This window comes from Parasteatoda tepidariorum, chromosome 1 (genome assembly GCF_043381705.1).
Source record: "Parasteatoda tepidariorum isolate YZ-2023 chromosome 1, CAS_Ptep_4.0, whole genome shotgun sequence".
NCBI lineage: Eukaryota > Metazoa > Arthropoda > Arachnida > Araneae > Theridiidae > Parasteatoda > Parasteatoda tepidariorum.
The window spans coordinates 96,707,703-96,722,107 of record NC_092204.1 but is presented as its reverse complement, the minus strand read 5'-3'; the positions used below and the strand labels follow the sequence as shown (position 1 = coordinate 96,722,107).

Genomic DNA, 14,405 nt, shown 5'->3' with positions numbered 1-14,405 from the left:
TAACTTTTTGAAGCTTATAAAGTTTTTAACCAAGTAATATTGGGACCCTATTTTCCAGATGTTAGCTACTTTCTATATTTCGAAAGTTAGGAATCCAAATCAGTTGAAAAATGGATTTGTTGATTCAGAGGAAGCGTGTTTTAGTGTTTGATTTAGTCACTTAAAATACCGTCCTTACCCTCTCGAACTGTTAAGACGGAGAACTAGAATCCGATTATTTGATCACAAACTATTTAGGGTGATTCGTTTTTCTGTTGAACGTAAATGCATTAATAAAAAAGATTGCACGATATACTTACCACACTTATGTAAAATATCGTGTAAGGCCAATCCTGCTAAATCGAATATGTATGTGATTTCAGTCACATTTTTTCCAGTCTACAGGAAAAAAAAAAAGAATATCAACTTCATCTTATTGATATAAAAGAATCTGAAACTATTGATAGTCTCAAAACTTGTACCGATGCTCATCTCTTTAGCAGGGAATAGCTCCTTTTTTTCACCATTTTTTGGTTTTCTTTCTCATTAGGTTCCTAATACTTATAATTAGTTGGAATAATAATACCTAATTCTTATCAGGGCACAAAACTAAAAAATTCTTAGTGGTTCCCCTTGTAAGGGAATAGTATCGTCTGTGCATGGAAAGAACTCTCCTCGCCATTCGTCCGGAGCAGTGTCAGTGACTATGGTTAGAAGGTTTAACTATATGCAGTAGGGGTGTTAAGACAATATTTTGGCTCGGTTGGCGGGAAATACGCTATTTCTTATTTCCTTAGCAACAGGCTGCATTAGACTTCGTGCCAAGGGTAGTTCTTTTAATGGACGAACTATATGCTGCTTTGGTTTTATATTAAGTTGTGTTTCTGTCATAAAATAGCTTATCTCATAATAATTGGGAAAATTAAACATTCTCTGCATTATAGTTTTTTTTAAAAATTTGAATGCCCTTTCGTAACTTTTTCTTTCACAGAAAAAAATCTAATAGACGCACGTAAACGGACAACTAAAAATGTGAATGAACTGTTAATATCTATTTGATTAATTTTCTGTTGATCAATTTTCTTCACTTCTATCTCTGCTTATACTAAATAACCTTATACTCAAATAAGAATGAGTGTTAGGAATCTAATAAGGAGAAGAATCAAAAATGGAAAAAAAATTGGAGATTATTTTTCTTAGAACGGCAGTATACGCCATCAGTACTTTTTACTTTTCATTAGATATTATCATATAAACAATTATATTACTTTTATTATAANTGCCTCTTCCACTCATATACCACATACGCACACATTTACTATAAATAAGATGTATATTCATACTCTAGAAATAATTCATGTGGCAAAGCAACGTTTGCCGGGTCAGCTAGTATATATATATAATGTTTAAAAATGTAGCTTCAGCGTAACTACTGTCTCCTAAAATAGAGCAAGACATGGTTTCCGGCCACATAATTTTCATAAATGTTGAACCAGGAACCCTCGTTCACTGGGAACTTCTATACCTCAGATCCCCTGATGGTGTCCCAAAACGAGCAGACATGGTCTGATCAATTGTTCAAGAATTAAAATTATGGTTTGGAAAAAAATAATGTTAAGATAAATGTTGCTCTCTTTCTGCAGTTACTGTACTTTCGCTCAATTCAATGACATTGTTTTAAAAAGGAAAGTTATTGTTACCGACAGTTATTATTTTTTTTCCGAATTGAGTTGCCTTCGAATTTTTTATTATCTGAGACTGTATTTTCATTAGACAAATGGATAAATATTAAATACGAAAAAGGGGTATGAGCTGCTCAAAACATCACAATACATACAAAATTTGCAAATTAAAAATGGATTTTTTTTCTTCATAAACTGGAAAACGCTTTATATATTTCGTACTCATAAACTTCTTTAACCTTTTGCTTACGGTTGGTGTAACAGGTGGACCAGATTGGCGGGCATCAGCAGACTGAGCACCGTAACCAAAGGTTAATATTTTTAAAAAAACTTCACAAATATGTTATTTTTTTGTTTATTACTTTTTCAACAAATAAGGATGGAAATTGATAAATTTAAGTTTACGTGAAAATCAAGTTTGAAATTGTAAAATCAAATTCTTTTGCGTGTGATTAATTTCCCCTTAGTAATTTTTTATTTTACCTTTGAGATATCTATAATCGGTATTCCAGTTCATCGATTTTTCAGAGTCAGACAAAGAAAAAAAAATAAAAAGAAAAAAATATATCAGATCTGAGAGGGCACAAAATTTGATTCTAACTTAGCTTTGAAACGGATTCATTTTCTTAGCCCTAAATAATTGAAGATTCGCCTATAGAGTACCGATCCCTGCGGTTTTGCGAATTCGAGTTGTTCCCGTTGCGTTGCGCTCTTACTACCTCACTTACAGTAGCAATAAGCACGACTATACACTTCTTACTTTTCGAGATTCGCTGTAATTATTGCCCAATAGTAAAATTTTTAGTACCAAAATAAGCGTTGAATGTATTTAGAATATTGAAAAGCACACAGAAGACAAAATTAAAAGTGAGGCGAACAAACGTAGAACTTTCTGTCCTAAGAAGCTTAGAACGTCAAAAATATGTATATGCAACAAGGCTATTCGTGGAGAAACACGCTTTTAACATTGACCAAGAGTGAAAACGAGATTTTTTTCTACTTAAATATTATAATACCTTTTTTAGCTACACTCATTTTTTTGAAACAAATAAAGGGAATATTAAAACATACTTGTTTGTCATTCGCAGTCTATTAGTTGAATGATTGGTTACAGATTAACACTGATTCATGTTTATTCGTCTAGGATTTTTAAAAAAAAATAATAAATTACAAAATTAAATTTAAAAAAACGGATTTTTTTTCCAAATGGGATAGTTATTGTAAAATAAAAAATACCCTGCTGAGCACTTTAGCAAGGTTAGACAATGCAAATGACATCTCTAAAACTATTTAAGTAAGTTTCCTATTAATATTAATAAATGATAATAGTTCACCATTTTTGCCCGCATCCGTTGTCTTTTGAGATCTTCTTCCATTATATGACAACCGTAGTAACCAAGTTGATAAGCTGACATAGAAGCAATAAAACCTAGAATTACAAGCATTTTATGAGACGTTAAAATAGCATAGAAGTGGAAGGTGTTTTCTATAACAGTTATTTTATAGATTCGAGTCTGTTATTATTTATTTATTTGACTTGGAGGCTTCGTTCGCCAACCCCGTTATTCATTCATCATTGTTTATTTCTTCTAAAACGTTAATAGTTTCCACAAAAACACAAAACATTTTGGTTTCAAAATATACAATTATTTTAACTTTATGCAATAATCATTTTTGAATCGTAACGAACGACGTCGAAATCGTTACGACGATTATCTAGATTTCAAAAATAATCAACTGTATTTGAAAAAAAAAGAGTATCTTAAAGAACATAGATAGTGAAATTCAATATGAAGAAATAAACGCGAGGTAATTTTAATCGTTGAAGAGACTTATAACAATTCGAAAATTTCACTATGTTAAGATTTACATCTGTCAAGATGTAAACTCTCTCTTTTGCTACTTTTGATTGCTATATACTCGAGCGTCAGTTTAATAATTAACAATCGAATCATATTTTTTTTATCCCGTTGAACTCCTTGTACATTTTTCTGCATCTGTAATTTCTTCACGTAAACACCTTAATAATTTCAAGTTCCTAAGATTCTATGTTTTGAGCAGCAAAATAAAATGTCTTTCATTATCCCAAATTTTAATTTTCCCATTCTTGCGGCCTTTACTTACTTTGTTCGCCCGTATTGTGTTTCTTCCAACAAGTTTAACAGTTAATAATTTTCGAACAAATCATCGAACATTAAATTTTTTTATTCCATCGTAATTCCTGTACACTTTTCTTAGTCATTTGAAGTTTCTACGTCTTAACGCAACAAAACAAAATGTAACGTAACACCCAAACAAAACAGCATCGGTGATTTTTTAATGTATTGAGACTGCTTGAGCGATGGTGAAGGATTACTAGCGCAGTTGAAGGTTGCTGTAACTCAATAGTTTAAAAACTTTTGTGATAATATTTTCTTATATTTGGAGAACATGGCTTAGTGTGAAAGCATTTCTTACCGTAATGATCTCCTTTACCAAGCGGATTGTACCGGATAATCGAACCGTCTTTTGCGTAACCTAGAAAAGCTGTATACTCGTATTTCTCCGCTATCTAGAAACAAATTTTGTTGTCATTATTTGTAACTGAAATATAAATATCACATGAAGACATCACAATAATAAATTCAACGGAATCGATGAAAAAGACATAATAAAAAGAACAATAAAGGAAAGATAAAACAATCTAAATCGGCGAAGATTTGCTTCTTAATTTTGTTTCTTTACTATAAATAAATAGTTACATCAGTATTAAAAAGTAACTAATTAAAGTATTCAAAAATGTTTTATTGCATTAATAAAAATTTTGCTCCATAGATTTAATTTTCCGATCTTAGTGACAGGTATATAAACCTAATTATTGTGCTCGGTTACCATAGCAATTTCATCCTTAAACACATCCAACACAGAGTTGTCTTAGGATATAATTTTTTAACTGAATTAGTATATTATTTTAAAAACTTTTTACGTTGCTCCCCATTTTTTATTGTTTGCTTAAATGTGTTCTTAGAAAAAACTGTTTAGGACAATCCTCGTCAAATGACTATATTTGTAAACATATGTATCATCTCTATATATAGACTTATTACCATGAATACTATGAATTCCATGCTTCGTCAAATTAAAGTACAAGATAGAAAGCTATAGGACGCCTCTCAAAAATTGGGGATAAAAACAACAAATGCTGATTGGGACCGCTTCTCATGATGTCGGCTTCTTCTTTAATTACTCTCCATAACCGATCTGTTTTCTGATTTGCTTAAACGCTCTCTGGCTACTGGAGCAGGATTCCCATAGAACGTGGTGTTTCGTGGGCATTTTCGAAGAAAATTTATGTTTGATCGCTTGCAATTCGAACAACATTTTCGATATTTACAATTTTCTCTTTGGTGCTCTGGTTTTCCACAGTTAACGCAGAGCTAACATTATTTCTGGTTTAGCTCGATGTCCGAAGCTGCAGCAAGCACTTGTAACATCTCAGTGGCCTTTGGTGCTCTCACACCATTTCTTTTGTCCACCCGATCTTGAGTTGGTCTGTTTCAAAATTTTCTTTAAATTATTTAGACCCATTATTTCCTGCATTGTTTTAAGAGAATACTTCATTGAGCTCTTCATTTTGAATCTCTATAGCTTTAATTTAATTTTATTTTATTCTATAACCGTAATTGATCAGCAGACCGAATTTTGAGTTTGCGATTACCAATGTTCAACTCCGTAGCCCTGTAATTTAGAGCCCGATACAGAAGACAAGGAAACTCCTGCATCAAGTATTGGGAAAATTTTCCCTTCATGGGGAACTATATGATGGAAATAAACAGCACTTGCGTTACACAGCGATGAAAACCACAAAAACCTTCCACGGTTAGCCTAACGGCAAGATGACTCTAATTCATGATCCGTCTACCACTGAGGATATTTTTACGTCAGCACTGTAGTTGGGGCAAACCGGGTGCGGAATTAAAATAACAGCCATCGCTGGGATTCAAACCCGGTTCACCTCATTCGGAGGCGAGTGCTCTATCCCCTGAGCCACTACGGCTCCTACGCCTTTTATAGTATCTAATCGCTCAACCAGACCACCCCTGATCTTCCAGAGTAAGCTCATCATTGAAATCATTCATCCTTGCATTATCTTCTTCGCCTGCGATGGCTCTCCAAAAACCAACAAGATATAAATCAAACTTCTTCTGTTGTTGTTGTTGTTGTGGGTTATCCTCCAATGTCTGACGAAGTCAGACAAAGTCCATCAGCCCATTGACCCTAAGAAAATCGAGGACCAGAAGGGGGGATAAGTATATGTCCTCTCTGGAAAGTCCCAAACAGTCCAGGATGTGTTCGGGAGAAGCCTGCTCAGTTTGACATTTGGAGAAGACCTCGAAGATTCTACTGCCTTCGAAAAATGAGAGACTTTTAGTGTGACCGCTTGCTAATATGGAAATTGCGGTTTTAGAAGCTCTGTCACAATTGAGGGCGAATGAAGAACTTCTGAAGAATGAAACTTCTTCTGCATGTGTAAAGCGAGACGCCTCCTCTACCCTCGTTAGCCATCGTAGGGCATAGATGTCAACTTTTTCCGGACAGCGGATTAATATTTTCGAGTGGTAGTAATGTATGATTCTATGATTCTTGGTTTAGTAAATCTCATTCATACGGTTTTTACTCACTTCTGAAACATTCAAAGGCTTAAGTGATACGCCACTCTTTACTGTTAAGTCGTGTTGAGTCCTTTAAAAAGTTCACGAAATTAACAGAAAATCCGTAAATTTTAGTTTGTTGTTCTCTACCGTTTTTTAAAATATTTTGTCGAATCTGGAGCAGTTGGCATCTCTGCTAGGGTGTTCATCTGCGCAACACGATAAGGTGAGGATCAGGAAATAGATGGTAAAATGGAGCTTAATCTAGAGCGTTTTTGACAGCGCCTCGACGAGAGATAGTCACCGGGACATTGTCTTCCCATCAGAAAAATCTTCTCAAAAACTATTCTTTAATTCTCACGCCAAATCGAACACTCTTTTCGAAGCACAGTCAGAGGCCCTTGTAGCGAGGAGAAAAAAAAGCACAATTATCACTGCAAGGAAGAAAACCACAAGTTTTTTTTTTAGAATACTTACATCTGGTTTGGTGTAAGTTTCACAGATTGTATCCAGCGAGTATAATTCTCGAAAAGCGTGCATCTAAAAAAGGAATGCAAAGTCAAAAGAATTAATCAGAAGTTGAAGTTGCCAGTCAAAATTGAAATTAAGATTTAGTTATTGCGAAAAGTGTGCGAATGTTGAAGGAAATTATTTTAATATTAACAAATTTTAAAATTTATGCACTGTAAAGCAACACAATTTGTTGCAAATTGTAAATGCAAAACCTAAATATTCGAAATAGTTCAGTAAAATCAGACTTAAATTTCAGAATTATAAATAACCAATATTTTTTTCGATAAAATTTTTTTTTTTTAAAGTTATAAATGATACCCGAAAATTCCCTTAGTTTCATCTGTAGGCTTCCCTCTTTTTTTTTGAGGGAAAGAGTGATTTAAAAGGAGAATGGAATTTTTCTTAACCGGAAAGTAAAACATTGTTTACGATGTATTTTTTTACGCTGAATCAAATGATACTAATACCGAGACAATAGAACTAATAGTTTATAACTTATAAGGGCACAAAAAGTATAAATTTCTACATGGAATTTGTTACGAATCAGATGTTACTATCAAAGCAAGTGAGACATTTTTTCCTGTGTATTTTTTCACGCTGAATCGATTGAGACTATAAACGAGTCAATAGAATAAATAGACAGATAGAACAAAAACTGTTTAAAAGTATTATTTTTGACATGATTGTGTACAATTTTCAGATAGCTATCTAGAGACAATTTGAGCGTGAGCGGTATATTTTCCAATTTAATTGTTGTAGTTCATTTGTGTCACACTAGAGTTGCACAATGGGCTATTGGCGACGGTCTGAGAAACATCCATGAGGATGATCCGCAGACATGCCATCACAATTTTGATCCTCTGCAGAGGGGATGATACCCCCGCTTCGGTAGTCCAACGATCTGCATGTGAAGTCGAGCACTTCACGGTAGAACAGCTTAACAATGACCAATAACGCACACCCTCGGTTCCTACGCAGACTGATCCAAGTGGTCATCTACCCGCACACTGACCGCAGCCAGTGATGCTCGACTTCGGTGATCTGTTGGGAACCGTGTCTTAACGATCAGTCCACTGCGGGACCCAATTTAATTGAATGATACAAAACTGAATTGATTTATGCGAAACAGGAATCGATAAGAGAAATAATAAAGAAGTTGTTACGGTTTTGTGTACAAAAAGTACAATTTTTACTTGCATCTATTTACGCATTTGTTGCTGTTCTGACAAGTGAGTCATTGTTCCCTAGATAGTTTTACTTCTTTAATCGAATGAGACCACACACGAATTAAAAAAGTAACTATTTTAAGTATTATTATTTTCTGTATAAAAAACGCTATCTTTGAATTGTGCTTACTATGAAAAAAACCCTTATACCTTCAATCTTATCTGTTCGGAAGGTACTTTATTCAGTTTAGTATAACAAATTTAATCGGAAAGCGTAGTACCTTACTTGTTCAGATGCCTCCAGATAGTAATGTGAAACGTGTACATTATTCATATCAAACTGAGTATTTTTTAAAAATAAAAATGCTTTAAAGTTTTGAACAATTCGCTCAAATAACATGTGTATAGTCTCATTCGATTCGACAGGAAAAATACACAGAAAATATCTCACTTGTTAAATAGCAATGTCAGATGTATAAATAGGTACAAAATTGTAATTTTTTGAATATAAAACTATTATAATTTCTTAACTATTAGTCGGATCTTCTCGGTATTATTTTTACTTAATTCTACATAAAAAATACACCGGAAACAATGCATTAGTAGCGTATCTAAGAGAAATTCAATTCTCTCCCTCAAATTAACCTCATTTCACTGAACAAAAAAAAGTGGGGGGGAGGGGAAGATGCATACAGAGGAGAGTAAAGGAGTTTTCAGGTATTATTTATAGTAATATAATAAAGCTTTTTGTTAAAAAATATCTTGGGTATTGATTTGACCAAAGATACGTCGTTTTTTCCCCTTAAGTTATAGGATTAAAAGTATTGGTGTCAATGTTCAAAATTGTAACTTTTTGTATTATTATAAAGCAAAATTAAATTTAAAAAAAAAAAAAAAAAAATCATCTTTACCTCTCTAAAAGTTGCTTCTGCTTTTTTGACGTCGTGATTTTTAGCTGAAAAAGAGATTAAAATACATTTTAAGCTGATTCAGCAGTCAACAGAAAAACAAATTGAGAAATATTTCCAACTCAACATATAAATCTTTGAAATATACAATAAAAATTTAAATAATTTTATGATTACTTCATTTACCACAAGTCTCAATCATATATTATATATATTTGTTTTTGACAGACGAAGTAGTCGTTCCTTTATCAAGTTGATAACAAAGAGTTGAAATCCTTTTTATAAATTTCTGAATGAAAATTCTTCTTTCGCGTGGGCAACGAAAAGTTGAAACAGTTTGAACTTATAAGTTGGGAAGAATGGGATACCTGCAAGTGATGTAGTGTGGGGATCTCAATCCTGATTGGTTGTTGAAACGTGGCATTTGTTTACGTTAACAATTATTCTTTCCATTCTATTTCGAGTAAGCCAAGCCCGTCAAGCATCAATTCTCTTAAATGATACATTCTTTATTCTTACACAAAGATTATTTCACAAAGATTCTTTCACTATATTTTTCTTACTTAACACAAAGACAAACATGAAGCCATGTAAAACACAAACAAACTAATAATGCATCGAAGTTGCCAGGTATACAAAACAAAAATATATCATGGTTATATAAAATACATAAACAAATAATAAATCTTAGATAAGTAAAATATGTAGAAGAAAAAGAATTATATTTTATAAATTTTAAGTGTGATACGGCACTGTATATAATTAATTTTATATTAATTATCATTCAAACTTATGTGGAGAAACTTAGATCGACTTTATCACAACATTTCGCTTATAAGCGATCAGCTGGTGCTGATGTCATAGGTCAAGTGTGTGGGTATACATGGTCTTCTTGAAGTCTAAGACCCAATTGAAAGGTCAAAAGCAAATAGTTCATATCAACAAGGTGTTCTATGTTATGACTTAATAATTTTTTTCATTGTTATCGTTATTCATTGCAAAATGGGTATCAGTCGTACTGTTTTATTTTTTTGAAAGCATAATTAAGGTTTAGTTTCTTGCAGTTTTTCTATTGCATATCATTTATTTCTATTACTATTAGTTTCTATTAATTTATTCTATTACTATTAGTACTATTACTTCCTAATATTTTGATCATTTAACTTTACAGTGATAGCTCAACATTCTGAAAATTTTTTTTTTTATAACGAAGTTAAGAATCTTTAATAGTAATTGTTTTTAAAAACCATATTGTTTTGTTTCTGTAAGTTTTTGTATTGCATGCCATTTATTTAAATTTAAGTTTTTTTTATTTCAATAACTTATTATTGATCAAAATTTAGATTTTCTAACGAGGAATTAGTTTTAAAAATTTTAATTATTGATTGAAAAGAGCCTTTTTGACTTCAGCGGCTCAAAATCACGCGGACGCTATCTCAATCTGGTATTTCTGTATATCATCTCGTATTCTCTCGGAGCGTTCGGGTATGGGGGAAGCTCTTCCTTTTCTATTCGGTTAACTGGTTACTGACGGAGCTTCATGCATGAAATAACCTCTCAGCAAGTTAACTAATGTTTTATCAAAAAAAATTTTTTTTTTATGTGTTGGATATTAACATGAATAAGTTAATATAGTTTCTAAAATTTAATCATTCCACCAATGCATTCGGTTATTTAGCATTAATTTTGCATGTAATACATTAAATATTATTACCGTCATTGAACAGCAGACCCAATTTAAGGTTTACAGCTACCAATATTCAACTCCGTAGCCTTGTAATTTCGAACCTAATCCAGAAGGCAGGGGAAGTCCTAGATCAGGTATTGGGAGAAATTTGCCTTCGTGAAGGACATTTTGAAGAAACTAACCCGCGTTTGCGTTACATGGAGAGGAATACCACGGAAACCTCCCAGAGTTAGCTTGATGACAGGGAAAGTCTAACTCATGATCCGTCTACCGCTGAGGATATTTCACGTCAGCGTCGATGCGAGTCGGATGCGGAATTAGTTTCGGCCTGTCATGGCTGGGATTCGAATCCGGTTAATCTCATTGGGAGACGAACTAATACATTGAATAGTTATGATTAATTTTAGAAGCAGAAAGAGAGAATGCATAGAGATTCTAAGATTCCAAAGGATAAGGGTAACTTCGTCAATGCGGCACATGTTAGTCCAGGAAAACATTTATTTCTCTTCTTTACCGTAAATTTTGGCACTCAGCCAATAACAGACCGTTACCCGCCCGTACTTTGTAGCTACTTGAACTAAGTTTAAAAATAGGAACCTTATACCAATAAAAAAAATGATATACTTTTTTAAATTTTGTTTTTGTAATATTTTAACTTTTCGTTATTTATTTATTAATTCTTTTTTTTTTTACTCAGAAGAATTTTACTTACCTTTTAACCATTTCAACAAATATGGATCAGTATCAATAGGTGTCAATATATCTTTAACATTTCGCTTAAACTGCAACAATACAATAAAAGTAAATGAGTTATTCAGTGATATCAAACAAAAAATTATAATGATTTTGGTCATGCCTAGTCTGCAATATTCACCCTAAGAAGTGAGAAAAACTTTAGAAAAATGTAGAGGGAAAAAAATTGCTAAAGAACTGATATTAAGAATTTTAAAATCAATAATGGTTAATCTGGTAGGTCGTTCCGATTTGGAAAGAAAAATTAAATTTTAGCTTAAATTCAATAAGTACCATTCTGTTCCCGACGCTTATTTCGTTCCATATTTCAGATCAGCATGCCCCAAATGGTTCTTAGCGTTCCAAGTGAAAGGTCTTCCGTGGAACAAAAGTTAGATAATTTTTGATGTCTGTAATTATATTGTAATTCTGTTTGTATGTATGCCTGCAATTATGATTGTAATTATATTGAGATCCACTCTTTATTTAATATTTCGATTTCGTTTTCGAAATTATTTAAAGTAATGCTTATGAAAAAAAAAAGTAAATTGTTTTTAAAAAATACGAAGTTTTTAATAAGTATGTATTGAATAAATTATGAAAGGTCATGTACCTAATAATATTGCATTTGTCATTCAATCGAAATCAAATAGTTTTCCAATCAAAAATAAATAACTGAATTCCTCTATAAACAAATATGTTTCCCTGATAACCATTTCAACGTTTCTATCAGTTCTTTTTAGTTTAATTTAAAAAATTATATAAAATTAATTAATTAAAAAAATTATGTAAAAGTTATAACTTTTTAGTTTAATTTTAAAATTTTTTATTAATTTTCATCCTATGTATGTGTTACTGTGAGTGACAGAAATGGGTGGTTGTTGACTTCCACCGGTGAATGTTGACAATCGTATAGTTGTTTTGGTAAATGTTCGAAATATATACTAGATCTAGTTAATTGCCCCTGCCCGGTATGAAAAACATCAATGTTTTTTTAAGATTCAGTACCACTGCCCGGTATACATTTGTCGGTACTCCGAACACTGATGTTTCTCCTAATCTATCCTCAGAAGTTAAATATCGAATAAATATAATAATAACAACTAATAAATTAATATCACATCGGATATAACACATATTTTGGGTATTCACCAAAGCGACTATATGATTGTCGGCATTCACCGGTGTGAAAGTCGACATTCTCTTGATTTTGGTCATTCACTGTAACATACATACACCAAAAATGAATTTATAACTAGGCTAGATTCAGGTCCAGGACAGAGAACTAAAATCTCGGACATAAAATCGAATTTAAGATTATTAACGAGAAAACGTTGAAAAAATGTAATATTTTTTTTAAAAAAATATTTTCCAAACAATGCAGTTTTTTATTAGTGAATACGTTTTCAATTGTCTTTTAGTCCAGGCAATGGAGCTCAAAAATTAGCCTTATCTGGATAATTGGGAGGAGTACTTTTTTTTTTTTTTTTTTTNTTTTTTTTTTTTTTTTTGTATGCTTATATTTTTTTGGAGTGTTGAACATGAATCCATATTTTGAGATCTAAGTTTTTTCCTGGGAAAAAAAAATTAAAATTTCTATTTTTCGCTCATACCTTTTGTTAAAATTAAATTGAAAAACTATGTTGACATACTTGAAAACTAGAGAAAATTTTCATCAAAATATTTCCCTATATTATTATATTCCAAGAAAAAATTTTAAAAATCTGTTTTTTGTAAGTAACTTTTTTTCAAAATCTAGATTGAAAAATTATGCTGACATATTTGAAAACTAGAGAAATTTCCCATCAAAATGTTTTCCTATATTCCAGGAAAAAAATTTAAAAATCTGTTTTTTGTAAGTAACTTTTTTTCAAAATCTAGATTGAACAATTATACTGACATATTTGAAAACTGGAGAAAATTTCCATCAAAATATTTCCCTACATTCCTTTCTTTCAGGAAAAAAAAATTTAAAATCTGTCGTTGGCATATAACCTTTTTTAAATTGAGATTTAAAAANCTATATAGACAACTTTGATGACCTCTGCTTTAACCACTTCTACGGGAAAAGTTGTGGATAATAATCAATAGAAGTTTGAAATTTTGTGAAAATTCTCTCTTTGGCGATGTATGAAAAAAAACATATTGCCAACCCCTAAGGGGATTTCTCTCCTCCCCCTCGAATAATTATAAATTTTCTTAAAACTTCCTTTAAATTATATTTTTTATAGTTTTAAATTTTTCACTCTCCCTTTCAAAATTTTCTCAATTTAACTTTGGAATAACCCTTAAGGGAGTATTCCCATACCCCTTATAAATTTTCGTCCTGCCTACTGCCTTTAGCCCCCATTTTTATCCCCAATACCCCCTTCTTAATAACCACGATTTGCTTAAAATCTCCACTTTAACAATGATTTTTAGTCTTTCTCTTCTTATTTTTATGCAAATAAAGTTTGGAATGTGAGTTTTATTACATAATTTTGCATTTCTGGTATACAGTGGAAAATAGCCCCGCCCCCCGAGTTCTTTTTCCTTAAAATAAATTTGAAAGGAAACTAAAAATCGTAATTTTAATCTTATTTTTTTAAATTTTAAGCAATGAAGCTTTATAATATTTTTCTTGATATTTTAATGCGAATAAAAAGATAACGCAAGACAAAAATAATTGGAATTTAATTTAGATTCGATGAAGGCAGTAAATGCCGTGATAAAAGTGACAGAATTTGTAAAACAACAAAATGAAATTTTATTTAAGCAGAAGGCAAATTTGATAAAAAAAAAAATTTGAAAATTCATCATTTCTTGTTCTAGAAGACAGTATTCCTTATCATGGCATTTTGTGAACATTGATACTGTAATTGTAGGTTTAAGTGATAAAAAAGATTTACCTTTTTAAGAGTTTCAGAATGGGAGTCAGTTCCTTTTCCATTTTCCATTTCAAGTTTGAAACTGAAACTATAAAAAAGAAACAATAAATAAAAATGATATATTTTTTCAAGAAATGGGTATCACCGTTTTCCACTTTTTTTGCTGCATTGCATTGCATAAAACATTACTGGCAAAATGTTAAAATCGCAATTTTAGAGTTCGTGTATTATTCCAATTGA

General features: G+C 31.7%; 1 protein-coding gene across 2 annotated transcripts in view; it reads right to left on the bottom strand.

Annotated features, from left to right (window-relative positions):
- The window catches only part of LOC107438326 (SEC14-like protein 2), a 53,958-nt gene that overhangs the window by 9,716 nt on the left and 29,837 nt on the right, over positions 1-14,405 (bottom strand). The window contains exons 2-8 of one of the 2 annotated variants that reach the window (XM_021147890.3): positions 14,187-14,253; positions 11,279-11,348; positions 8,883-8,926; positions 6,770-6,832; positions 4,119-4,212; positions 2,996-3,090; positions 300-378 (exon numbers count right to left, since the gene is read on the bottom strand). In XM_021147890.3, the coding sequence (XP_021003549.1) occupies positions 300-378; positions 2,996-3,090; positions 4,119-4,212; positions 6,770-6,832; positions 8,883-8,926; positions 11,279-11,348; positions 14,187-14,234 (493 nt within the window). In that variant the 5' untranslated portion in view covers positions 14,235-14,253. The remainder of the gene's footprint in view (positions 1-299; positions 379-2,995; positions 3,091-4,118; positions 4,213-6,769; positions 6,833-8,882; positions 8,927-11,278; positions 11,349-14,186; positions 14,254-14,405) is intronic. The other variant, XM_071184233.1, reaches the window with a different exon arrangement.